General features: G+C 43.8%; 1 protein-coding gene and 1 long non-coding RNA gene across 2 annotated transcripts in view; one reads left to right on the top strand and one right to left on the bottom strand.

The window, feature by feature from the left end:
- LRRC74B (leucine rich repeat containing 74B) overlaps positions 1-24,359 on the top strand; it is a 412,716-nt gene extending 388,357 nt beyond the window's left edge. Inside the window, exon 13 of the mRNA XM_085634037.1 lies at positions 24,094-24,359. Coding sequence (XP_085490163.1) covers positions 24,094-24,124 — 31 coding nt within the window. The 3' untranslated portion in view covers positions 24,125-24,359. The remainder of the gene's footprint in view (positions 1-24,093) is intronic.
- The window catches only part of LOC146784195 (uncharacterized), a 30,728-nt gene extending 5,898 nt beyond the window's left edge, over positions 1-24,830 (bottom strand). Inside the window, exon 1 of the long non-coding RNA XR_014970571.1 lies at positions 24,615-24,830. This is a non-coding gene — a long non-coding RNA (uncharacterized LOC146784195). The remainder of the gene's footprint in view (positions 1-24,614) is intronic.
- Between the last annotated feature and the right edge of the window lie 1,255 nt (positions 24,831-26,085).

The raw sequence follows: 26,085 nt of genomic DNA, 5'->3' as shown, positions 1-26,085 counted from the left end.
AGAATTTATATATTTAACCATTTTCATATTTCAAGTCCATAAACAGTGAATAAGATCATTCAAAACGAAATCTTCTTTCTTTCCTCAATGATGTAGCCGTCCAAAAACGAACAATCCCCGACAGTTTAACTTTGTCCTGCATAAATACAAGATATAAACATTAGGGTTCGGGAAACAAAATAACGGGAGGGATAATATTAGCCTCCGTGTCCTTAATAAAATCCAGATTTTCAGCCCACCAAGGCTGTGGAAAATCTACATTTTATGGCACGACACGGAGGCCAACATTATGCAAATTCAAAGCACATTTACAATACATTGAGCTGCATTCTCAATAGGCTTAAAATAATATTTCCTAAACACAGAATCTGATGACCAATCTGCACATTTTAAAATGTCTTGCAAACTACCTCCCAAAATACGTGCTTTCGAAGCAGCTGCACCTCTCACAGAATGTGCACCAAACTTACTAATATCTATACCTGCTTTCTCCATTAATGTTTTCACCCATCTTGCCAAAGTTGGTGCAGAAACTGCTTTATATGGATATCTGAAAGAAATGAGTAACTGATCTACCCCAACAGGTCTTATAGACCTCGTTCTGCACTCATACTCTTTCACACAGCGTACCACACAAAGTTTCTCCTTATCTTGAAAATACGGATAGAAAATTACATTTGTGTTAGTTTTTGTTCTTTGTCTAACATAAAAACAAATACCCTCAGGAGTAAAACATCTGCTTGTTACTTCCAAAGCACGAACATCCGAAACCCTTCTAAACGAAAGAAGGCATAACAACATTGTGAGTTTATAGGATAAATCTTTCAGATCCAAAAGACCATTATCATCCCATGACTCAAATAAACGCAAAACTATAGACACATCCCAAAGAGAGGTATACCTTGGACCAGGAGGTTTAGCCAACCTAATACTTCTCAATAATCTTCTGACCATAATATCTTGACCAACAGTATTTCCATTTATCAAAATATGACCTGCCGAAATTGCCGATCTATACAAATTCACTGACCTATATGCCAAACCTCTTTGATACAAATCTGTCAAAAAATTCAAAACATGAACTACATCCGCTGATACGGAATCCAAATTCCTTTCCACACACCAACCATTCCATTTATTCCATGCAGACTTGTATACCTTCCTTGTTCCATGTGCCCAAGATTCCTCAATGAGTTTCGATGCCTCTGATGAAAGCCCTGGCTTACTCCAGACTCTCCTGAAAGTTTCCATGCCAACAGGTGAAGATGACCTGAATCCACCAAACTGTGAACCTCCCCCAACGGACCCCGCAAAATCCCTTGATACATTGGAATTAGAATTGGAAAATCCACGCTCATCTCCAACAACATAGGGTACCATGCTTGCGAACTCCAGAACGGGGTGATCATCACCACGGTTTCCTTCCACTTCCGTATTGTCCCTGTCACTCTGCTTATCATTGAAAACGGAGGAAACGCATATGGATGTAGACCTCTCCAATCCTGTAGAAAAGCATCTATTCCCATTGACTCTGGGTCCGGATGCCAACTGAAAAACCTTCCTAGTTGAGTATTTAGTCTGTTCGCAAAAAGATCCGTCTGAAACGGACCCCAAAATTGATTCACTTGCGCAAAAACTGAACGGTCTAACATCCAGTCGCTGGAATCGTAAAAATTCCTCGAAAACCAGTCTGCCACCGAATTTGAGATCCCTGGAATATGCTCTGCCTGAACATGAATATTCCTCTCCAAACAATACTCCCAAAAAACTCTCGCTAAATCTGCAAGGCCTTTCGATCTCGGACCACCCATCCTGTTGACATATCGTACTGCAGAAGTATTGTCCATCCTTAAAATGATAGAACATCTTGCAGTTCGTTCCCCAAAACACTTTATTGCAAAAGAACCTGCTAACAATTCTAAACAATTTATATGTAGATTCCTTTCCTGACTTGTCCATCTCCCTCCAGTACTTACTAATCCGCATCTTGCACCCCAACCTTCCAAGCTTGCATCTGACTCCACAATCAGATCTGCATTCTCTCCAAAAATTGCTCGCCCATTCCATGCTTCCATATTCCTTAACCACCAAATCAACTCCTGCCTCGCTTCCTGCGAAAGACATACACTCTCCGAATATCTCAAACCATTCCTTAAATGGAAACCTTTCAACCTCTGTAATGCTCTGTAATGCAAAGGACCTGGGAAAATTGCCTGAATTGTTGAAGATAATAGCCCTACTATGCGGGCCAACATTCTCAAAGATATACTGTTCAATTTCAAAACATTTTTTAGTTCTTTCCGTATCCTCTTTAATTTTTCTTTCGGAAGTTTCAACACTGCCTCTCTCGTATCCACTATAAAACCCAAAAACTGAGTCTGTTGATTGGGTACACATTGAGATTTCTTCCTGTTCACAACAAATCCCAAATCCTCTAGCAACCTTATCGCCAACTTCGTATGAGACAGAAGAGTATACCTGTCCTGATCCATTATAAGAATATCGTCTAAATAAATTATCAGTCGTATACCCCTCTCTCTCAGAAAACCCGCCACCGGGCGTAATACTTTCGTGAAACACCACGGAGCGGATGACAGGCCGAAAGGTAGACACACAAATTTCCATATTTGCTCTCTCCATATAAATCTCAAATACCTCTGATGCTCTTTCCATATTGGAATCGTTAGATAAGCATCCTTCAAATCCAACCTTGTCATCCAATCCCCTTTCAATAACACATCTTTCAACAGGTGTATTCCCTCCATTTTGAAGTGGTGATAAACCACCCAATCGTTCAATTGCCTTAAATTTATTACAGGACGCATTCCCCCTTTGTCTTTCTTTTCCACCAGAAATATATTGCTTATGAATCCTTCCACATTCTCTTCCTCTCTCTCTATTGCCCCTTTCAACATTAATTCTTTTACTTCTATGTCTATCATCTTTATTTGATCTTCCCTGAAAATCATACGATTCGGAACCCTTCCTTGAACTGGTTTTGCTAAAAACTCTATCTTGAAACCCTGTACTGTCTCCAAAACCCATGGATCCTTTGTTATTGTCCACCAAAACTCTTTGAATTGGGCAAGTCTGCCGCCCAACCTTAAGTGGATAACAGAAGGGTCTTGACTTACCAATCGCCCCTCTGCCTTGTCTCTCTCCTCTATTATACCTTCCTCTCGGACGCTGTCTTTGTGGAAAAAATCCTCCTCCTCGATTATACTGTTGACCCTGGTAGCCTCTGCTTCCATATCCTCGCAAGAAGGAGCCTCTTGCAATGCCTTGTCCTCGGCCGGGGAACCGACTCCGCGTTCTCCCGGCCGAACCAAAAACACGTTCATTAAACACTTTCTTTATCTCCCTTTGAGATTTTTGTAGGCTGCTGAAAGCCCCTACATATCTTGATAGGTCTTTTATAAAATCTTCTCCAAAAAGGAGACCTTTAGCCAAAGCTCCCTCCTCTTTTACCGCAAGGTCTACCAATTTTGGGTCAATCTTTAATAATAAAGCTGTGTTAGCGTTACCTAATAAACACACCACTCTTTGGACCCATTCTCGAAGTTCTAGTACATCAATATCGCTTTTCCCAATATAGGCCTCTTCTGCCATATCGAAAATTTTTGATACTGGTCCAATGACATCTAACAATCTATCCTGACAAGATTTTAACCCTCGATCAATTCCTTTCCTAGGGTCACGACCCCCTTTTGCAATAAATGCAATCATTTTCGGGTCAAGCTCGGGTGTCATCAGTACCTTATTGTCAACCATAGGACGTGGACACTCCGACCGGAGTCTTACTCTCACCTCTTTCGGGATCTCCCTTCTCATCCAGAATTTCAAATACTTTGAAACATGAATAGAAGTGGACCACTCAGGGGAAAAAGGATGCTTAATGAGCAATGGGTCAAACATTTCATTGCCCAATGGGTCCTTTATATTATTACTCTCTGAATTTTCATCTACATTTGCTTTTTTAACGTGAATCTCTTCTCCGGAATCAAATTCATCACTACAACTTAGTTCTATATCTGCACTCTCAGAAGACTCATCGCATACCACATATTTATGTCTGCGCTGTCTCCTTTTTGTTTCTTCATTTGGGCCTCTTACTTGCCCTTCATTTATGCCCGTGGCATTTGCTTTTTGCCTGTCTAAACAGCAAACTTCTTCACTTTCATTTCTTTTTGATTTTTTCCCATGTATTTCTTTTGAAGAAACATTTTTTCTTTTCCTTGAAACTTTCTTTCCACTACAATGTGCAGTTTCATTCTCAGGAGCCGACCAAAATCTCTCCTCCTCTTGTCTATTTACTTTTGACAAGGCTAACAATTCTAGCTTCTTTTCCATTCTTAAAGATACTTCAGTAGTTATTTTTTCTATTGCCTTATTTAATCTTTCGTCTAATGATCCTTCCCCTTGCTCCATCTTTTTTTTTTTTTTTATAACTTTGCTTCTTCTTAAACAAACTTTCTTTCTCTTTATCTACCTCTAATTTCTCTTTCTTTCAACTTATACTTATTTTCCTTAACCTTCTCCAGTAAAACCTTTCTCCCTCAGTCATAAAAACTCCTCACGATCTCTCGACATAGGGGAAAACCGTTTCTCCGTGTAAAAACGTCGTTGCTAAGCAACCGGCGTCACTACGGAGTTTCTATTTGGACATTTTTCGTTGCGCGTTTCAAAATTAAGTAACGCGCTAACTCCCCACGCGCTAACTCCTCATAGAAACTCGTCAGGACCTCAACGTTAAGGTAAGAGCGTGCGAACGAGCACGCGACTTACTTTTGAATCTATTTCCGAACACGCGACTTACTTTTGAATGTATTTCCGTTACCTCATACGCGTATTCAAACTTGATTTGTTTATAAAATCACGAAGTAATCAACATATTCTTTCCTTTTCCAACATTGATTACAAAGATCTCAACTACCCTCCTTAACGCGACATCGTTTTCCACAGCAAGCATATGCTTAAGCGTTCCTTTCATTCCTACTTTCCCCATTAATCACATCGCAATCTCTGTTAATAAACGGCTAAAATACTCTTAACAGCATGACTTTAAACATTTAACACCTTAGTTCTTCCTATGCAGCATATTAACTCGTTTTTCCCTTATTTAACCTCGAAAATATTCTTTCAATTAATATACATATATTCCTACATTCATTAAACATAAACCATATTATTATTATTTTCCTTTCATATTCTTTCATTTACCAAGCCTTAATTTAAAAGTTGTTCATAAGTAGATTATACTTATCTCTTTGAGCAGCAGCAATAAAAGAAGGGAGAATAGAGGTTGTTAAAGAGTTTTGTTAGTAATGGAATGTTCTTAGAGATTCTGTATTCTCTGTTCTAAGAACATGATGTTTGTTTTTCTTGCTGCTGAGTGGTGGCAATAAAGGAATTATTGCATAATGTTGGCCTCCGGCTCTCCAAGAGCGCTAGAGTGGCGTAAGAGAGCTCGCATCTGTGCCCTCAATTGCATGACTGCTCGCATTGTAGACCATAGCATTAACAGTAAACATGTACCAATTAACTAATTTACTGACGTATTCAGACCCCATGAGTTAGTGCTAATATGGATCCAAATTGCATATGGGACAATTTTAGCACTAACTGCCAATGCGAGTTAAATACACATTGCACTATTGTTTTCCCAAGCTCTCTCTGGTGGTAATTGTTGAAGGTGAAAACACGAATTGTGACATTACTGTTTTTTCCAGATAGAAAAGAAAGCTACTCTGGTGACAGGGAAAATAGAAAAATGTATTTAAAGATTTTTTAATATCTATATTTAAGTTTACCAGTAATCAAAGGAGAAATTGGGTTGGTGGTGTTTTCCATTGTCATTGTAAGACGTATTCCTATTAAGAAAGTGAAACAAGCATTGGTAAATGCAATAGGTTTCGCCTTTGTGATTAATATTAAAACATTTGTGTTGTAAGATTTAGATTGTTGAGCAGTTGTGCAGTATAAATTACTGGAACTCCATAAAAGTGTTATGACTTGTTTATTGAGAAAGCCAATATATTGTGCAGAAACTGGTGCTAATATAATGAGGGGAGATTAGGTAAAGGGTGGAGAAAAAAGAAAAATAAACATGCAGTGGCCAAGCACATTTGAACCGCATGCAGCCAATTTGGAGATTAGGTAGAGGGTGGAGGACAAACCAAAAAAGCATAGAACAAGCGCTGTGTGCACATGACAGTAACATTACCAATCTGAACACTTTGTTTCAAGAACACTGGTTTGAGCTGGTATTTTCTCTGATGGAATACCCCTAGGCATGTGACCACTATTTGAGCATGCATACTGTTAACATGCAAATTGGCAAGAACTGGCACAAACAGTACTGCTTAACTATTTGGTTGGTAGTGAATTTGTTTGACAACCCTTTAGATGTCCCTTTACTACACACCCAAAACACAGCTGGGTCTAGTGGCTCAGTGGACTAATGCATCCACTGCAGGGACCTGTGTTTGACCTCATGGTCACAGGTTCAAATCCTGGTGGGTCCACTCAGCCTTTCATCCATCTGAGGTGGATAAAATGAGTACCATTGAGTTGGGTAACAATAAACATCTGTTTTTCAGCGCCAAGAGACCCCGTTGGTGTGTGACGTGCGCTTTACAAATACACATGGTATGTTATTAGTCTTGACAGCTGGTCAGAAAGCTCCATAGGCAACTGTTTGTTACAGCACAGACTCCCCGAGGTATACATCCCTTCAGCCCGCAGCGAGTTTTATCCGAAATTTCCTGCAAAGCCATGAAGTGAATGATATTCAGTATGATCTAATTTAAAGGTCGCTTACTTGGATGACGATCCCTGTGATGTTCCTTAAAACTAAATGGATTAAGATAGTCGCTGCCATTATGTTTATTCATTTGCTTAATTATGCCTTTTGCTCTGTATTATAGTCTGATGCCAAGGCAATCTGGCAAAGAAGATTAATAAAAATAATAAAACTGTAAAAAGAGTCATCTGACATGCTAATTGACATTCACATCCCAGGAGACTGGCTGAAAATTTGGGGCGGTGGCAGGAACAGGATTACAAGAATTTCATTTTGCATCCATTTTACAAAAGGATTGCAAGAATTTTATTTGCAGTGCAATTATAAAATAAATTACCGTATTTTCCTTCTATGCCTGCTGGAAGGTTGTAATATCCAAGTCCCCACTCAGGGGTGAAATTCATGCTACTCGAACTCTTGTCAAATATTTCTTTTATTGCCTGGCATCAGATGACCGGCACATGAAGCTAATCGTAAAAGCATGCATTTTGCAAATTAGATACAAACAACTCACAGAAGCTGCAGAATGGAGCTTCTAAAGTACTCGAACCAGGGTCATGTTTAGGCCAGGTGAAGCACAGCGCACGTGCTGCACTGTCTGTGGGGCTCAGAGCCTTGGTTGGCTTCTATCTGTGCTCACCTACACTCTACACCAGTATTCGAGGAATGGCGCTGGACTTAAAAACACAAAGTTTAAGGTAATTATCTTGCAAAGATACGAACGGAGGGTGAACTAACAGGAGCCTTGTTCAATAAGTAGTATTTCAGCACAGCAGTACCTTGCTCAGCAAATAAGTAAATATCAGCTGATTTTGCAAATTGCCCACAGTACTCCCACAGTCTCAAAACTGCACGTGGCACTGTCCCCATAAGCGCTTTACAAATGTTAAGATTATGAATGATGTAGAAATGTACAAATTGCCACTAAATGTGTAAAGTTCCCAGTACCAGACACTATGTGAGGTCAAAATTGCAGACCTCTCAAAAATTCATGAACACACGGCAGAAGACCTGGGGTTGGTATTCTTCGCCAGCCAAATCTACGACTTGCATGCGGGCGCTATCCTGCGTGAATTACCGCAACTATTTGAGGGTCTCGGCAAACTTAAACGTAAACAATTCAAGCTGCACATTGACACATCGATCAGAGACCGAAGAGTTCCCTTCCACCCACGGCCGCAAGTGGAGGATGAGCTTAGAAAACTAGAGGAGCTGGACGTTATTGAGAAAGTCACTGGCCCAACCCCCTGGGTGTCACCTCTGGTCATCGCCCCAAAGCCCAAGCAGCCAGGGGCCATCAGACTCCACGTTGACATGCACCTCCCCAACCGGGCTGTCATGATACCCGCCATGGACGACATTGTAGCCGATCTCAAAGTAGTGAAGTGGTTCGCCAAGCTCGACCTAAACTCAGGGTACCACCAGCTCAAGCTTGCCCCTGAGAGCCAGTATATTACTACCTTCTCTACTCATGTGGGCCTGAGATGATGCAAATGGCTGAGTTTTGGGGTGTCATCGGCTGCAGAGGTATTTCAAAATTCCATCCAGGAGACTCTGTCAGGTCTGCAGGGCATCCTGAACCTCAGCGATGACATTTTGACATTCTCCAGCAGCCTAAAGGAACATCATGTGCATCTTCGGAATATGCTCCAACGTTTGGCGGTCAGTGGCCTTACCCTCAACAAAGCCAAATGCTCATTCTACCAGGAGTCTGTCAATTTTTTTGGATACATATTCTCCCATGATGGCTTCCAAGTAGATCTGAAGAAAGGGATCACCATCCAGGCTGCGCAAATTCTCACCACCCCGACAGAGGTCTGCAGTTTTCTGGGGATGGCTTCATACCGAACCTTGCCTCTCTATCGGACCCCCTGAGAGCCCTCACACGAAGTGGTGCTCCCTGGGAATGGAACTCACCCACAAACATAGCGTTCCAAGCTATCAAGGACGCTCTGATGGCATACATACACTTAGGGAGGTGCACAGAGCTAGTCATAGACGCAGGCCCAGTTGGCTTGGGAGCCATACTCCTGCAGGAAAACGCAAACAAAGACTGGGTTCCCGTGGCGTATGCGAGCCAAGCGCTATCTGAGACTGAGTTGAGTACGCTCAAACTGAGAGGGAGGTTCACGCCATCAAGTGGGCCTGCCAACACTTTTACCTCTATCTCTATGGACACGAATTCAGGGTGGTAACAGATCACATACCACTGATTTCCTTGTTCACTGGAACCACGCACCTGGCACCCCCCAGGATAGAAAGATGGGCAGAGCAACTCCAAGCCTAACTATTCGATGTCCTCCTTCATCTGGGTGCTAGCAACCTTGCCGATTACCTGTCGCGCCACCCCACTGCAGCAGATGCACCGCTGCCCCGCTGGGAAGAAGAGCACATGGAAGAGTTTGTCAGGATGATCACCCAGGAGGCATGCCTAAAAACTCTAACGCTAGAGGAGATCGGGGCACTGACCGAGATAGGAACCTGGCAAAGGTCAAGGAGGCACTGGCACACAGGATGTGCAGCACTTTCTGGATGGCGCCCGGTCGCTGACCACAGCAGTCCAATTCACAAGTCAACAACTGTGGAGAGTCCGCAGCAAGCTCAGTGAAGGGAGTAACAGAGCAGTACTGCGTGGCCAAGTAATTGTGATTCCAAGCGAACTGCGGAACCAAGTCGTTGATCTCACCCATGTCGGGCACCAAGGAGTGGCAAAGGCCAAAGCACATCTCCGCAGCAAAGTGTGGTTTCCAGGGAAGCATCCCCTGGTAGATGAGGCCATTCATCGGTGCCACTAGTGCACGATCACAGGGGGAGATCCAACACCAGCACCAGTTCTCACCGAAGAGCCCAGCCGTGAGCCACGGTCGAAAGTCAGCATTGCCTTCAGGTGTTTCCCAGATGGCCGCAGCTCTGTAGTCATGATGGACTCACACTCACAGTCTCCTGTGGTCAAAGTAGTCTCATCTACCACGTTCCCCCACGTCAAGGCAGTAATTGACAGAACATTCCCGACGCTAGGCCTCCCGGACGTGATCAAGTCAGACAATGGACCACCCTTCCAGGGTCATGAGTTCCAAGACTAACATGCGTCCCTTGCCATATGGCACAGAAAGGTCATACCACAATGGCTGCAAGCAAATGGCATCATGAGCGCTTCATGCGGACCCTCAAACGGGGCTCCTCGGATTGAGGTTGAACAGGAAGAAGACACCGAAAACTGCCTCCACCGATTTCTGAACGCATACCGACAGACCCCACACAGCAGTACTTGCTGTGCCCCATCTCATCTGCTGTTCCCCGTCCCCAACATGATAGCATACCAGCGGATCCCGCCTGGCACCCAGCATAGTTTAATGGGGAGGCCTCTCAGGAGAGAGGCTACCAACCAAAAGGCGAGTCTTGAGTGAAGGGCACAGTTCTCCTCGCTGTGTGTAGGTGACTATGTGGTCGTCAAGGACAGGTACCCAGGGTGGAAGTTCAGGACGCCTTACGAGCCTGAGGTCTGGAAGCTCATCACCACCAATGGAATCTCGATCTCCGCACAAAGAGGGGCGCGAATGGTGACCAGGAATGTATCCTGGTTCAAGAAGGTGAGCAGACCTGACTCAGAAGCGAGCGGGACATCCCTCCTGAAGTGGAGACAGACGACAACATGTATGTGGCACCCTCCTCTGCAGCAGGCACAGAGTGCCGTGGTTCAGAGAGTAAGGACGAAGATATTCCAGTTGAAAAACCGTCCTGCTGAACCTCTGGAGTTGGCACCCCTTCGAGAAGCCCAGCGGGGACAGGACTAAACACCAGCTCCCGGAGCTAGATGTATGGTCTCCGGCTGAATCCTGCCTCCAGTCAGCGACTCAGAGACTTTGTGTGCTTCCTGCCTCCAGAGCGGCAGCTGAGTGGGATGGAGCCACTAATGGAAAGGAGAGATTTAAAGAGCCATCCGGCCTCTGTAATATTAAGTTGCACCCAGTAGCACTCCTCGGGTCGGGCTCGCCCAGAGGAGATAAATAAAGGGGCCAGAGACAGCACGGGGTTTTCACCCACATTGTGTATCCATGTGTGGTGTTTGTTCTTTGTAAGCAGTGTCTGGGGGCACTCTAGTGCACAAGTGTCAGGCCATACTGGAGACCCGACACTCTACATCTGCTACCCCGTCTTTCATTGCCAACTACTATTTGAATTTGCAAGTGGGCGGAGTTAGGAGCATAGACCAAACAAACATTTTAATCTGTGTGCAGTTCAGATTTGTTACGGTATGAATACATTTGGAAATGTGGCAGCATTGCCAAGAATGATGAATAATTGTTCAGCATCATTCATTTGAAATTTATTTTTATGCCCTCTGCAACACGGGGAACAGTCATGTAAGTGGGGGGCAGTGCTTGCCTGGCTCCAAGATGGCCGCGTTCTAACGCAGCTCCGTAAGCCCGGCTACTAATACTTCATGATCCTCTAAACCAGCCAGCTGTGGATGGTGCAATCCAAGCAGAGTACACAGGGGGCTGGCACGGCTCATGATTCTTGCTGTTTCGGCTCTCTGGGACCATTGCAATGCTGAGATCGGGCTCTTATGGCGGCCTGGGGCGAGGCCTCTGAGAGTGGAGGGAGAGCGGCGAACTTCGGCGCTGTGTCAGGCCTGGTTGAGGTGAGCCGGCACCGTGCAGAGCGTCCTGCGGTCCTCATCGGGTGGGGAATCCTGTCTCGAATACCCTATTGGTTGCCGGATGTGATTTTGCCTGACTGCGGGTAGATACGTGACTCTGCCCGGCCTGCGGCAGACACAAAGGTAAATTGGCTGCCGCTGCGAGGTGGGACTCTGCCTGTTCCAGAATGCCACAGATCTATCGATGCCTCGTGAGTAACGGGCACTGACCCAGTAGATGTATAATTTGTTTCTGCCCCTTGGTAATGGGAGCTACGATCTGAAGCCTCACCGCATCCGATTGAAGGGAACAACACTGAACTGCTGGTTCGACAAGTAGAGAGGCCTGCCGCTATCTCTGCTATCTTGATTTGGCCCTACGGGGAGCTGGGACGCGCTCCTGGTGGTCGCCCATGCTTCGCCCCCGTCACTGAGGGGAGACAGGAAGTTTCAATCTTGCATGGGGGTGGGAGCCTGGGATCACCCACACGGCCCAGCAAACGGGACCCGTGGGGGCTGCCCTGAATTGCCAGCATCCTACGGACACCGCAAGGATAGACATTTGGTGACCTTGCTGTGGGATGGAGCTGTGAGCGCTCCTCCTTCATTGTGATCTGCATATAGGGGTGTAGGCCCTTCCTATACTTCTGTATTCGCACAGAGGTTACATGGACGCTATAGGGTGATCTGTTGCAGCACCCAGAGAGTGAATACTGTGCGTGTCCCTTTCTGGCGTCTCAGGACATGATCAGCAATTATCAGCGATTGCCAATAAGAAACAACAAGACTGGACTCAGCCTGTGTATTGGGGGTCTACAGGCGCAGCGATTACTTGATTTTTTTTAGTCTAGCTGCTCGTTGTGTCCATACCTATTCCTTGGCAAAGAATAACTGTAAAGGGAGTGCACTGATTTTGAACACAATGGGGCGCACGGACAAATCACAATCTAAGCTACACTTTTAACCCCTTAAAATGCCTAGACAGCAAGATCTGGATAAGAACACCTCAGAATCTGGCGCTGAAGCAGGCGACGCCACAATAGATCCGGACTTGAAGCAACGCAGTTTGACCAAAATTGATAGCAAAATTGACGCATTAACATTCAGTATCGACAGAATGTAGGGGCGCCTCCACAAACATACGGAAAGGCTCGTTGCAGTGGAAAAAAGGGTCTCAGATGCAAAAGACGTTGTGACATCTGGTTCACTCGCCCAGACAAAGATGGACAAAATCCTATAGGCAGTGCAAAGTAAGGCAGAGGATTTAGAGGAGTGCTCCAGGTGCAATAACATCAGGTTGATTGGCATTGCAGAATCCACCAACATCCCAAACATGGAACTCTTCGTGGAGCACCTCTTGGTCACCCTGTTTGGCAGAGATACCTTCTCATTCTAGAACGGGCCCATAGGTCACTGGCCCCAGACCAGTTTTAGGGGCCCCATGAGTCCCATCATAGCTAAGTTGATTAGTTGCGGGAATCAGGATGCAGCCCTAGGCAAGGCCAGGGAGCTACAAGAGCTGCATTATGAAGGCATGGACATTTCGTTATACCCTGACTTTACACAAGTCCAGGATGCCCGTCGACAATTTTTGCCTTAATATAGGAAACTATGGGTTCTGAACTTAGACTATAATATGATGCACCCCGCTAAATTGCGCATTCAGGTAGATGGGAAATCACATATTTTTACGGACTCAAAACAAGTACTGCATTTCCTGAAGAAGAGGTAGAACGATAAGCCCCGCAAGGGAAAAACTGACTCAGCTGCTGCCACAGGATGAGCGGATTCGGACAGGGATGAACAATAACTCCTATAAGTATACTGTCCACAGCGTTTTCCTACTACTCCCCTCTACAGGTCAGCATGCACAACTTAATTGCGAGTTGTAAAGGGGCAGCCTGACAGGCATCCAGTAATTGATCAGTAAGGTAACATAGTGTGAAGACATAATATGTGCAGGGAGACTGGAAATTATTTGAAGTTACGCTGTTACCCTGTACAATTTGAGGCGATGCCAATGTAAGCAATTGCACTACTCAATAGCTATCGGATGGTAGTAGCTTAGACGGTATAATGGGGAGAGTGTTCCTCTTTATATCCCGTCCTATCAATCCCAGATAATGGAGCAGGGGGCTTTACCCACTATTCGGCACCACACATCATCCAGACCAGAATTGATTACTGGTTGAGTTCAAAGATCGCTATTACCTCGGGTGGGAGCTTGCAAGCCGCTCCCCCGCTCATTCTTGGATCACTCCCCTGAACTGTTGGACAGTGACATTCTCCCAGATGAAGAACGCTCCCTTAACATGGAGGTTTCCCCCATATTCCCTATTAGACATAGTTTTTAAAACTGAGTTGGTCACATCCATCGAAGACTTTTTTAACACGAATGTTGGGTCGGTTGACCATTTCTCCATGGTGTGGGAAACGTTTAAAGTATTCGTTAGAGGGGTTACATGCTGGAGCGCTCCGCTGGTTAAGGAATAGACTGTCGACACTCGAAGGGCAATTGGCTCGGATGGAGCAAACCGTCCTGCAGGGTGGCGACGCTCAGGTCCTAGAAGATCACAAAACAACTCTTGAGGAAAATCATGAGGTTGCAGACAGCGAGGTGAAGCACATGAGCAAGTATGCTTCAACTAAGACGTATGGCGAGAGTGAGCGTCCTGTCTCAGTTCTTGCTGCACTGCTAAGATGCAACAGAGAATCCGTCTCGATCGTGGAGCTACGGGCCGAAGATGATGGTCTGTTGCTTGAGCCTCTGGAGATCGCAAATAGATTCCGCAGGTATTACACGGAGCTGTATAGCTCTAAGATTGTTCCAGACAATGTCGCAATACAAGACTACCTAGAGCACATACAAATGCCATGGCTTACCAACGCTTACAGTGAGCATCTTATGGGCCCCCTTGACCCCAACGAAATCCGTATTGCACTCAATGCTATGCGGGATGGCAGCACTCCAGGTCAAGATGGGCTCACAGTGACATTCTATAACACATTTAAGGAACTGTTCATACCACATTTAGCCACACTATTTGAAGACCTGATAGAGGGAGGAGTAATGCCCCCCTCAATGAGGGAGGTGTTCATAGTGACCTTGCTGGAACCAGGAAAGCCCCCAAATGAATGCTCGTCCTACAGGCCATTGTCACTCTTCAATTTGGACACCAAAGTCTTTGCTAAAATTCTAGCGTACAGACTTGCTCCGTTTGTCCTGTACATAGTCAGACTGGAGCATGCGGGATTTGTTCCAGTACACACTCTAGCGTATAACCTGAGAACTGTATTCGGAGCAATTCAACATACAAATCCAGCGGTCAAAGACACGGAGAAGGCATTTGATTCTGTGGAGTGGGCCTTTATGAAGGCAGTATTAAGTTGAGTGGGTGTGGGAGAGGTCATCCTCAATCTGATAACAATCTTATATACCATGCTGGTAGCCAGCGTTAGGGTCGGTGATGATGTCAAGTCTCCCATTGCGATTTCGAGAGGCATTCGACAGGGTTGTCCACTGTCTCCCCTGCTGTGCACCATAGTGGCGCAACCTTTGGCATGTGTAGTGAGAGAGTACCATGGGCACAGAGGAATTCAATTCCCTAGTTACAATCTCATCCTATCAGCGTATGCTGATGACAAGCTTTTGTACATTCGAGAGCCAGGAACCAATCTAACCCCAATACTTAATGAGGTCATGCGATTCTGCACAGCATCAGGTCTCAAAGTCAACTGGGCTAAATCCGTTATTGTTCCTCTCACCCCTTCCATGACACCAATTACACTGGACTTCCCATTGCAATGGATCTCTGATCCAGTTTGACACTTAGGTGTACAAGTGCACAAAAACTCGGAATTGGTGCTCAATGAGAATTATGGGAAAGCTGTCTCCAGGCTTGAAGACCATATTAATCATTGGATTCGACTCCCATTATCACTAATAGGCCGCATCTCCCTCATGAAAATGATAGTTCTCCCTAGACTTCTATTCCTGTTTCAAAACATTCCTATATTTCTCCCAAAACTCATGTTCAGGGTTCTTCGCTCATTATTAACCAAGCTTGCCTGGACTGATAAGCAGCCTAGAGTTGAATGGAACACTCTTACACTGCCCTATTCCATGGGCAGCCTCAACCCATCAGATCTAGATTTATATTATAGATCTGCGCAGTGCTCCCATGTGCACTACTGGATTGATGGCCCACAGAATCTTCCGCACTTGCAGATTGAGAGGGTGGCAGCTGACCCTCTCACTCTCCCGCAAAAGCTGTTCAAAGCCCCCATCGGAGAGCTGGTACACTGGACTCTATTAACTCTACAGTACATGCTTGGCAGGATTTACTAAACAGACAGGCAGCAGCACTTATGTACTCTCCCTTGATACCTATGAAGTGGTGCCACTGGCTCTTAGTAGAGAAAAATAAGTCATGTAGGCCTTAACGACACTAGGCATTAATAAAATGGGAGATTTATTCTCAGATGGTGGGGTTTGTGGGTGAACAGACATTGAGGCTGAGGGGCATTACGCCACACCACTTACACACTACCACTTATATAGAGTTAGACATGCTTTACATGAGTTGCTCGGGGACGACATGCAGGAACCCCCAGAATTATTGCCCCTCATTTACCTTCTGCGTTCCTCCTCCCCCTCTAAGAACATTACTATTTATGACTTGATGCAGGAAACCAGGAAGACGCAAACCGCGAAAGCCAGACTAGAATGGAAGGGTGACCTGGGGATTGTTATGGATGATAGTACTTGGCAGTATTGTTGCAAAGCGACTAAAGGCATCTCACTGAATGGCAGACATTGCCTTATCCATTTCAAATTCCTCAACAGGGTCTATTACACACCGGAGAGACTGTGTCGGTACAGCCTACGTGACTCGGCAGCTTGCTACCGCTGCAGCGAGGAAGAGGCTGGGTTCATGCACGTAGCCTGGTGCTGCCCTAAGATTGCTGAATTTTGGGACATGGTTATTAGTACACTAAAAGAAGTTACCGGGCTCTCACTAACGTCAGATCCGCTGCTTGCATTATTGGGTTACACCAAAAATCTAAAGAAAGATGTCAGACGGCTGATTGCAATGGGTTTACTACTTGCCAAGCGCAGAGTAGCAATATGTAGGGCAAAGGGCCCAGTTCCAAAAATGGCGGTTTGGTCCAAAGATATGTTATACTGTAATACGCAGTCTGAAATTTACAATGAGCTATTACCTCCTCAGATTCGCCTAAAGGTTTTTAGGGGTTAGACCAACAATATCTTGTGGGTAAGAAAACTGGAGAGCCGGAAGGAAATGATGTTGATTAGTCTTGCCATCCCTCTATTTGTTTCGCATCCCATTTGTTGATGCATCAGAGGGGGGTAAAGAAGGTTATGTTCTGGGAAATTCAATGAAAAGTATTGATCATGTATATATCCTTAATATACGTTATTGCGTGCTTGTGATGCTCCATCTCCATAAAAACTATATGTATTATGATTTCATAACTTGCTATGAGTCTATGCGGCTGTCAGCCACTACTGTTGTATACTGTCAAGAGCTAATGTAATACTGTAAAAGCTTTAAATAAATTAATTGAAAATGTAAAAGCTTTAAATAAAATAATAAAATAAAAAAAAGTCATGTAAATACTGCCGCTGCTCCATCCCTTCGATCCCAACATCATTTGAAGATGCAAGCGGGCGGTGTCAAGGATAGGGAAAGCAGTGAACATCAGAGGTTTGTGCGATTGATGCAAACATACCAATTACAGTCTGAAGAGGGATGGAGGCTTGGAGCACGATGTGTTCCAAGCCTCGTGTAATGCTAAATGAAAGAATAAAAAAACACAGAGCCTGCATGCACACTTGAAATGCTGCAGCCAGGTGAGGATGATCATATAAATGCGCTGAGAATGTATGAAATAGAAGTGGAAGAAAGGAAAACCAGTGCAAGAGTGATAGAGGAAGGGGAATGATCACTCGATGGCAGACAAAACAGTTCCAGAAACAAGGATGGAAACAGTAAAGGAAGCACAAGAGTAACAAGCATTGGTAAGTGCAGGAAACTATGCTGAAGCCAATAGAAATGGAGGAAAAGTAAGTGGCAAGCACAGAAACCAATGAAAAGCTAGGAAAGCAAGAAAGCGAATGTGAGCCCTTTTAGATTTTATATTAAATACAATATATTTCACAAACATAGCGCAAGTGCTGTGTTGGCGAAACCTAAAAACAGCTTATGGGAAAAATACCAAATAAATGTGTAGGCTCTGAAGAGATCTAACCAAGACCACCGGCCTGCCTACTTGCTTTCTGAAGAGTTAACATGTGATACAATATCTTATGAAAAGTTAAGGACAAGGGGTGCTCTCCTTGGCAGTGATATCAAGTCAGAATCAGGTAACTATATTTTAGCATATAATGGCTCATCTTCATCACAGTCCTTTGTTACAAGAGCACATGCTAGGGCTGCTGGCACATAATGGCAGCTGGAGTTCAGCAGAGTAGGGTACCAATAAACACTGGAGACATGAGGGTAGACTCCTTTAAATTTCACCCCAAAATCAAGTCTATTGTGTGCCTCTGAGAGTATGCGACAAGGGCAGACAGCCAGTGGCAGAACAGTTTTCCAGGGCACAGGGCGAGTAATGTGCTTGCCCTGAGCATTCAAAGTCAACTGACCCCACCTGACAGGGGATGGCTCACCTTTCAGAGGGCCATATGAGAAGATGAGGCATATCTGGGAGGGACATGAAGCATCTAGCAGTCACTGCTGCCTGAACGTGACCTTGCCCTCAACAGTGCTTGTCTGCCCCAACGCCCACGGCTACATGTCCTTGAAATGTGGCCCTCAATCTTCTCAGTGTTAAAAGCGGTGGCAGGTTCCCACCGACAGCTCCTCATCCCCTGAGCTCTGCTGCGGTCTAGCACCACATAGATGCTCTAGCTTGATATGTCCTGTTCTTGCCTGATAGTTACAATACTGCTGAATGACACAATTCTAGAAACTAACCCTATATATTTTCTCATGTCAACAATGATCTAATGAAGTTTTGTCCTTATAGTGCGTAAAAAAACATAGGCCTATTTATGGAACAGTTTGATGATCTGTGGCATCTAGTAACCAGCATTGTGGGCTCTGGAGTAGTTTGCGACCTCATATATTTGTAAACAACCCATTTCAGACTGGCGTAATTCTGGCGCGAGAGCACAAACAAAGCTGCAGACCAAGTAGAGTCTACAGCATTGCATCGGGCAGATACAGGGAAAAGACTTTAGGCCTGATGGTCCATATTTGCTGTCAGGATCTATCCTCAAACAAAATAAACAAACATTGCATTTGAAAAAAACAACAATCTTAAACAGGACATGTCTATTATGCTATTGGCTCCCATAGATGTGATTTCTTATTTCAGACAGGTAAGCATGTTGGCCATCTACCACAGAGATCTGTGTGCAACTTGCAGGTCATAGGTTTGAATCCTGGCAAAACTGATTCAATGTTTCTTCCTTCTGAAGTTCTTAAAATTAGTAATAATGGTTAATAAAGTACAATATTCAAATTAACTGTTCAGGAAACATGGATTCATGCTTATAAATCGATTTAATGAAAAGTATTATTGCAGCCTCTGACCATGGAGACTCATGCATGACCAGAACAAACTATACGTAGACCTTTGTATGGAATGTGGCACAGTAGTTCACTGGGCAAAAAGTGAATAGTGGGCCCCACTGTAACACATGGGACCTCTCGTAAATGCTGTCTTGTGTCCCCCATACTGCGAACCCCCTGACTGGAAACTAACTTACGCATTTTCACACTTGACATTCTGGGTAGTGAGGCAGAGAAGCTTTTTCAAGGTAAATGCTGTGGGCTAGAGACTCAGAACTCTGCAACATAACAAATACTCAATAATTTGCTGTGCAGCCAGTATTTTGTCTTATAAAAGTGAAGTGTACTTTATTACACAACTGAATACTAAGTTTTTACAACTGGCTAGTAAGAAAAGGATTATCATGGTACCTAAAAAATCAAGGACAAAATGCTGAGAACTAAAATATATCGAAAGATATGTGCATGTAGAAGAATGATAGATTTTTAATTCTTAACTCCGCATCTACAAACCTTGAAGATAAATATTGTCAACGTGCATATATATGGAGTTAGGTATAGAAAATGTATATATAAACCTTTCTATATAGGAGGGTCTTGATATTTTGTCCACAATATTAAGGTACCACAATACTTCCTATTTGGTATTCAGTATTCACACCATGCACAGATTAAATGTATATTGAATGGCAGATGGAAATGCCAATGGAGACACCTTCTGATTGGCCTCACAACAAACAGGGACACACACTGAAGACAGGTCCCAGGGGTCGGAAAACTCCCTAAATGTACCCTCGAGCCACAACATGAGGGGCACATTCATTAAAAGTATAGAATATTGGCTTTACCGGATTGTCACCACAATCATTAAAGACAAAATACAGAATCTACCACAAACCAAATCAATAATGAAACCCTTCAGGATGGTACCACCTTTCAATGACATAAAACTGAATTTGCAGTGCTTAACTATCAGGTATGTGCAAGTCACGAAAGCCAGTTTGAGAGGTTTTTTCTATCTTTAACCTGGATGCAGAGGAAACACAGGACCTGGTAACACAAAAATCCATGCACACCAGAAAGTCTCAGTTCCAGCAGTGCTTACAAATAAAGGAAAGCTTTCTATGGGCCACTCCTTTTGGGGCCCAAAAGTAAGGCTATTGCTCCTGCCGGGGCCTGCTGCTCTCTTGGTAGCCCTCTTTGCATAAAAGCAGACCAGTGGTTCTAATGATGCCACATACCTCCTAGGGTGTTACCAAGCAAAATATGCACATTTATTGGGCCCCTTGTGGTGTATGGAGTGACACTTCCAGCTGGGTGTAGGTCTTTGATCTCGCTGCTTCAAGCTGGTATATTTTTATTTTCTTGGCTAGTTTTTCAGCAAAACCACTAATTGCTGCATTTCTTTCTTAGGTGAATCAGGTGCCCTTGCCCCATGTGGAGGTCACCTGGGCTCTTTCCTGGTGGGCTGCATGACAACTCAAGCTTGGAAAGCCAAGCTGGCCAGCTCTGGTTCTGTCTTGCACATTGTTGAGTGCTGACGGAGGAGCCTGGCTGTTTCTTCGCCCTCTTTAGTGGGAGGTAATTGGTGGTCTTGCTCCCCAGATAGAAACACAGTCAGCGGGGCACCTACATGAGGGGGGGGGGAGCGTTTTACTTGGTTCTGTCTCAAGGACCTGGTCTTCCTAGGGGAAAGAAATTAAATGTTCTCCACAAGCCAATGTTCCAGTGGGGCACTGTCCATGTCCAGAGGTAGGAGACTGTCAAAAGCGTACTCCACTCCACATATTGCCACAGGGCACTGACCTTTCCTAGGGGTGATTTCCCAATCCTGCTTGGGACCAAAAACATGTGACAGTGCCCCTAAGCCTTCGGCCACTGCTGTGGAGGGAGAAAAATTACATAAAGTATTGCCAGAGGTCTGAGTGCCTCTCTTTGCTTCTGTCAGAACAGGCATGCCCAGTCCTGTAAGTAAGAGCGAGTTAATTTTTGCTGATGCAGATACCACTCTGCCACTTCCTCTCCCAGGAGCAGGCAAATTCTCTCCAAATTGACCTATTGTCTAGGATAGGCTTCGTTTCTTCAGCATGCCAGCACCAAAATTAACTTGAACGAAAGCTAGTAGTACAAAGCTTGAATCTTATTGAGGACTGGCACTAGAAAATACTGTAACACCCAAAGTACACGAAGGAGCACCTATTTGGCCAAAAGAATATCCTGTTTGCAACAGGTACCTTCTAAACCTAATAAAAGAGACATTCGTCTTTTTTCTAGGTTAAGCAGATGCAAAGTTTATACTTTGGTGGAGAATTAACTCACAATGTGCATACAGTAAAGCACAACAGACATAAAGTAAAGCACTACAGACTTACACTAGAGTCAAGGAGAAATTGTCGCATGACCAATTACATTATAAGGCCGACACAGGTCATAATTTATTAAAGGTCCCATTTGTAAGATGTATCTGTGTGCAGATGCAATGCTGAGTTAGGCTGTTGTCCCACTCACTCTGCCTGCACATGTGTGTATTTATGCATGTGCACACATCTTCACATGTAACCAGCAGAGAGCACCTTAACCCAGTTGCAACTCAGCAGACCTTATTTTAGACACTAGACACTGCAGATTAGCACTGAAAGCCATTTTACAGAAGCTTACAGTGAATGAGACTCACAACAGAGATGCCAAAAACTAGGAGGTTCTAAAATAAAAATAAATCAAGGAAGACTAAAAGGTCAAGACCCACTTTCTCACAACCTTAAAGCTACATTTTCACCATTACACCTTATCCCAGCTTCCTCTGGAAAGTCCAGGCAAAAGGTTGATAAAAGTACTATTCAGAGTAAAAGTATCTGTTCTTAATAGTTAAAAAGAAGTCTACAGAATGATGACCCAGATCTCACAGCCATGGAAGCTTGCAATGAACCATCTTCTGTGGTAGGCTATGGCCATTACATTGGTGAGTAAACCATCACACCTCATATAAAAACCCAATTTTCATGCATCCTGTTGGGAGGAGAGATGCAACGGAGGTAGCGGTGAAGCAGGAGATTCCCCTATTATCCCTGGTATTTGCAGCACACCACGGGTTCCCTGAACCCCAAGGTGGAAAAGGTCTCCGCCTCCCCAGCATTCCAAGGCACCATGGTAATTCATAGGTTTAACTTTCCTAGGATACACAAGAAGTCCCAGATGAAAAATAAATATTGGATTTACCATTTTCAGCTGATGCTTTCTTAATACAGGCAATGTAATCCTAGCGATTACCGTGGTACCTAGGGTCTCATGCATAGTACTGCATGAGGGAGAAGTCACAGAGATTCTTAAGGGTACAGGTTCATACGGGGACATAAGCATGGCAGCACTATGCTGAAGTTTGAAACTATCCTGTCATTCTCCTGCCACCCCAGCTGCCCCTGCAACTAAGGGCATGTATAGTTGGCAGCAGGCAGAAGAATACTTTGTCAAAAGATCACAGCCAGTACTTCGCAAAAAACCTGAATAAATAAATAGCGGATGGTGACAGTTCATACAGCATTGATAGAGGTGTACCAACCCTCAGATCTAAATGAGGGCTGATCTTTAGAGTAGTTCAGGCAGAGGGTAATGGTAACAAATCTGTCCATTTTAAAACGTTATAATTGATTTTGTAACAGCAAAATGTCCATGACAAAATTCATGCTCCCAGGTTCCTCAATCATTTTGATAGTATACAGCGTTCGCTGAAATTTAGCAGCAAGCCTGCTTACTGAAGGTTGATTGAAAAATGTAAACACAAGGAGATGATGGACGGAGCGCTGAAACTTTTCAGACACTCACCCACAGTCACAGATCTGGGTTGAATACATCATCGTTCTTTAGCTCACTTCGCCACCCCAGTTCAGACACAGTTATATGCAAATTAGTCTTGACCCTGTGCCTCATAGGAACAGTCCAGCCCGAACTGCCAAGCCATTACTTTCATGGACCGGACACAAGCATCCTGGGACCGTGCTCACTACACCACTGGATTCAAGCTTGCCTATCCAAACTGGAGTGGTGTGGTGAGCAAAAGAATGATGGATTTAACCGAAATCCTTGTGACTGGGTGGTGAATGTTTGCATTGTCCAGCATTCTGTCCATCAATTGTTTCTTTTGCATATGGTGCCCTATGTGGGAAGGGTATGCCCAGACGTGGGTCCCGTGCTCACTACACCTCTGGATTCAAGCTAGCCTGGCTGATGAAGGGTGATGCCTTGAAACTGGTCCCAGGATGCTTGTTTCCTATCCAGGGAGGACCTGGCTTAGCAGTTCGGATTGGACTGTTCCCACAAGCAACAGGGTCAAGACAGATTTGCATATGGCTGGCTCCAAACTGTGGTGGTGTGGTGAGCAAAAGAATGATGGATTTAACCCAGATCCTTGTGACTGGGGGTGAATGTTTGCAATGTCCAGCGTTCCGTCCATCGATTGTTTCTTTTGCACATGATTGAAAAATGTGCCATTTAGAAATCCTTTTTCAATAGTTTCCGTCCTCTGTTCACTGAGGAGGGCAGGACTCTGCTTAAAGTTGTTCTCCAGGTTTTCGGCGAAATTTATGCTTGTGAATCTCATCTCTCTTTTTTCTGGTATCTCTTTTGTTAGCTCTTCTTTTGGCCTCACCTCTGTTGACACAGACCAGCGTACTGCTTGCTCCTCCCCAGAAATGTTTTTCCTACATCCGGTCAGACACCTAAGAGTTGCCTAAAATCACTTAATCCTTGCATTCCAGGTGAACATTGGAGACTTCATTCTTCCACCATTGCAGGACTACGCCTATGTTTTCCTGCCTTACCTGCATGTTACCACACTATTTCTTCCAGTGGCTCTTTCCCTCTTACTAGCAATCTCTGATGGCAACAGTAGTTCGAACACTTTACAAAAACTCTAAAAAAATATATATATATATTTTCAATTTGTATTAGTCTTATAAGGACAAACAAGCCACATCCTCCCGTTTTGTATTTCAGTTGCTAAGAATAATATAGAGATTATTGTGATTTTAAATCTTCATATTTTTTTTTAACAGTGAGCTTGTGTTTGGAGTGAGCACTGCTTGAGAAAACCCGAAGAAAGGCCTCATGGTCTGAAGGCAACCTGCAAACCTGGAAGCCCCGCCAAAGATGCCCAGTGATCTGCACAATGCCATGATGTTTGTCCAAAACGATTTAAAAGTGGTCCTTTGCAACAAATAATTTCTTCTTTGTTCTATATCAGTTTATATGTTATTAGTTTAATAAAAATGTAAGCAAAAGGTTCACATGATAAATGTAAAGGACTTGCAAAAAATCCATATAATTGTTTAGATCGCCTTGCTCATTCAGTAGTCACTAGTAAAATGCATGGTGACATAGTCTCATTGGAAAGTAATTCAATGTGTTGCTTATTTATAAATTGCTTTGAGATTGTTAGATATGTCATAATTGTCATACATTAAAATATACAAGTATATCATGCACTTGATTTTTGAAGGATGTGGCTTACCCGCCAATTTAATTCATGAGATTTTAAATCAAGGGCATATGTGAAACATCTTATGTCATCACTCACCTTGGGAGATGGTCAGATGTTACTTTGCCGTCACTGGGATGAGTAACTTGTCTAGTGGTCACTTCTGTCTGTGAACCTTTTTGGTCTTGTCTCTGTCGATAATGGTGAAATAGCGCAGATGTTCCATGGATTGTGATTTGGTGATCTCACTTAGGAGAAGGCACTGCTGTGGCTGTCCTGCGCAAACTCACTTTGGCAAGCACTCTCATCACCTCCAGGCCAGCTGCAGTAATAGGGACCAATTTGGTCAGCCATTGGTATTTCTTGATTGTAAAGACAAATCTTAAATAAATCCTTCGAATTTATGCTACGAGCCAAGGACAAATCAGGCAAAGTGTTTTGCATTTGTTGAAAAGAATGACAGCCTCTGTTATATGGAGGCACATTTTGGTTAACAGAATCTATTGAAATGCTTCTGTTGCCTGCTCTATGAATCTGTAATGGATATTGCAGACTGATACATTTCTTTCTGCATGATTATCGCATAAAATCTTCAACTGTTTGAACTTAGATCTTTTTTTAACACCCTAAGACACATATCAGTAGCTTAGATCCTACCTTTTTTTATCGTAACCAAAAAGGCAAAATGATCCACACAATTCTGCACCACACAATTCAACTCCACACATTTCCAGTCCAAACCACATAATACAACTCAACAACACAATTACAAAACACACCACAGAATTTAACATCATGTCACAAAACTCAACAGCATACCACAAACTCCACTATATACCACACCACAAAATACCATTCCACATAATTACACTCCATAACACACAATCCAACTCCACATAATCCCAGTACACTCAATACCACATAATTACTATCCACATAATTCCACTGCACACTTCGCCACACAATTACACTCCACAAATCCACTCCACACTACACTATTCCATGCCACACTACTGCACAACTAACAATTTCAATCCAACCCACATAATACCACTAAACGCCACATACCTGCGTAACAGACATTATCATTTACAACTCTCTAACTCAAGGAAATGCAAGACCAATTTGCATTGCAAATGCTTTTTTTTAACAGCAGTGGATCCTTCGAGAAATATGTGCTGGTTAAAAAAACACACATTTCGTTTGGAAAGGTAAACACTGGGATGGTGGTTTGCTGTTAATGGTTGGTCACCATTCTGATGTTTGAGATCAAATAGCGGCCTGCCAAAGAACTATTTACTAGGCAGGCGGGGCTGCACGCCACATCCCACAATTAAAGACTGGTCGCAGAAACTCTGTGCACGATTTGAAACCGCTTTTTGCGACCAGTCCTTTAGTGCATCTGGACCTGAATCAGCCCCAGAATTCAAAACTAAACGATATTTCGAGTTTTGTTTAACATTTTCGTTCTTCCTGTTTTTTAACTCATTTGAATGAAAATGTCACTAATAAAGCAAATAAAATACAGGATCTCTTCACATATAAAAGAAATAGAGCGAACTTTTCTTTC

This window comes from Triturus cristatus, chromosome 11 (assembly GCF_964204655.1).
Source record: "Triturus cristatus chromosome 11, aTriCri1.1, whole genome shotgun sequence".
In the NCBI taxonomy this organism is placed as follows: domain Eukaryota; kingdom Metazoa; phylum Chordata; class Amphibia; order Caudata; family Salamandridae; genus Triturus; species Triturus cristatus.
This window is presented reverse-complemented; position numbering and strand designations above follow the sequence as displayed.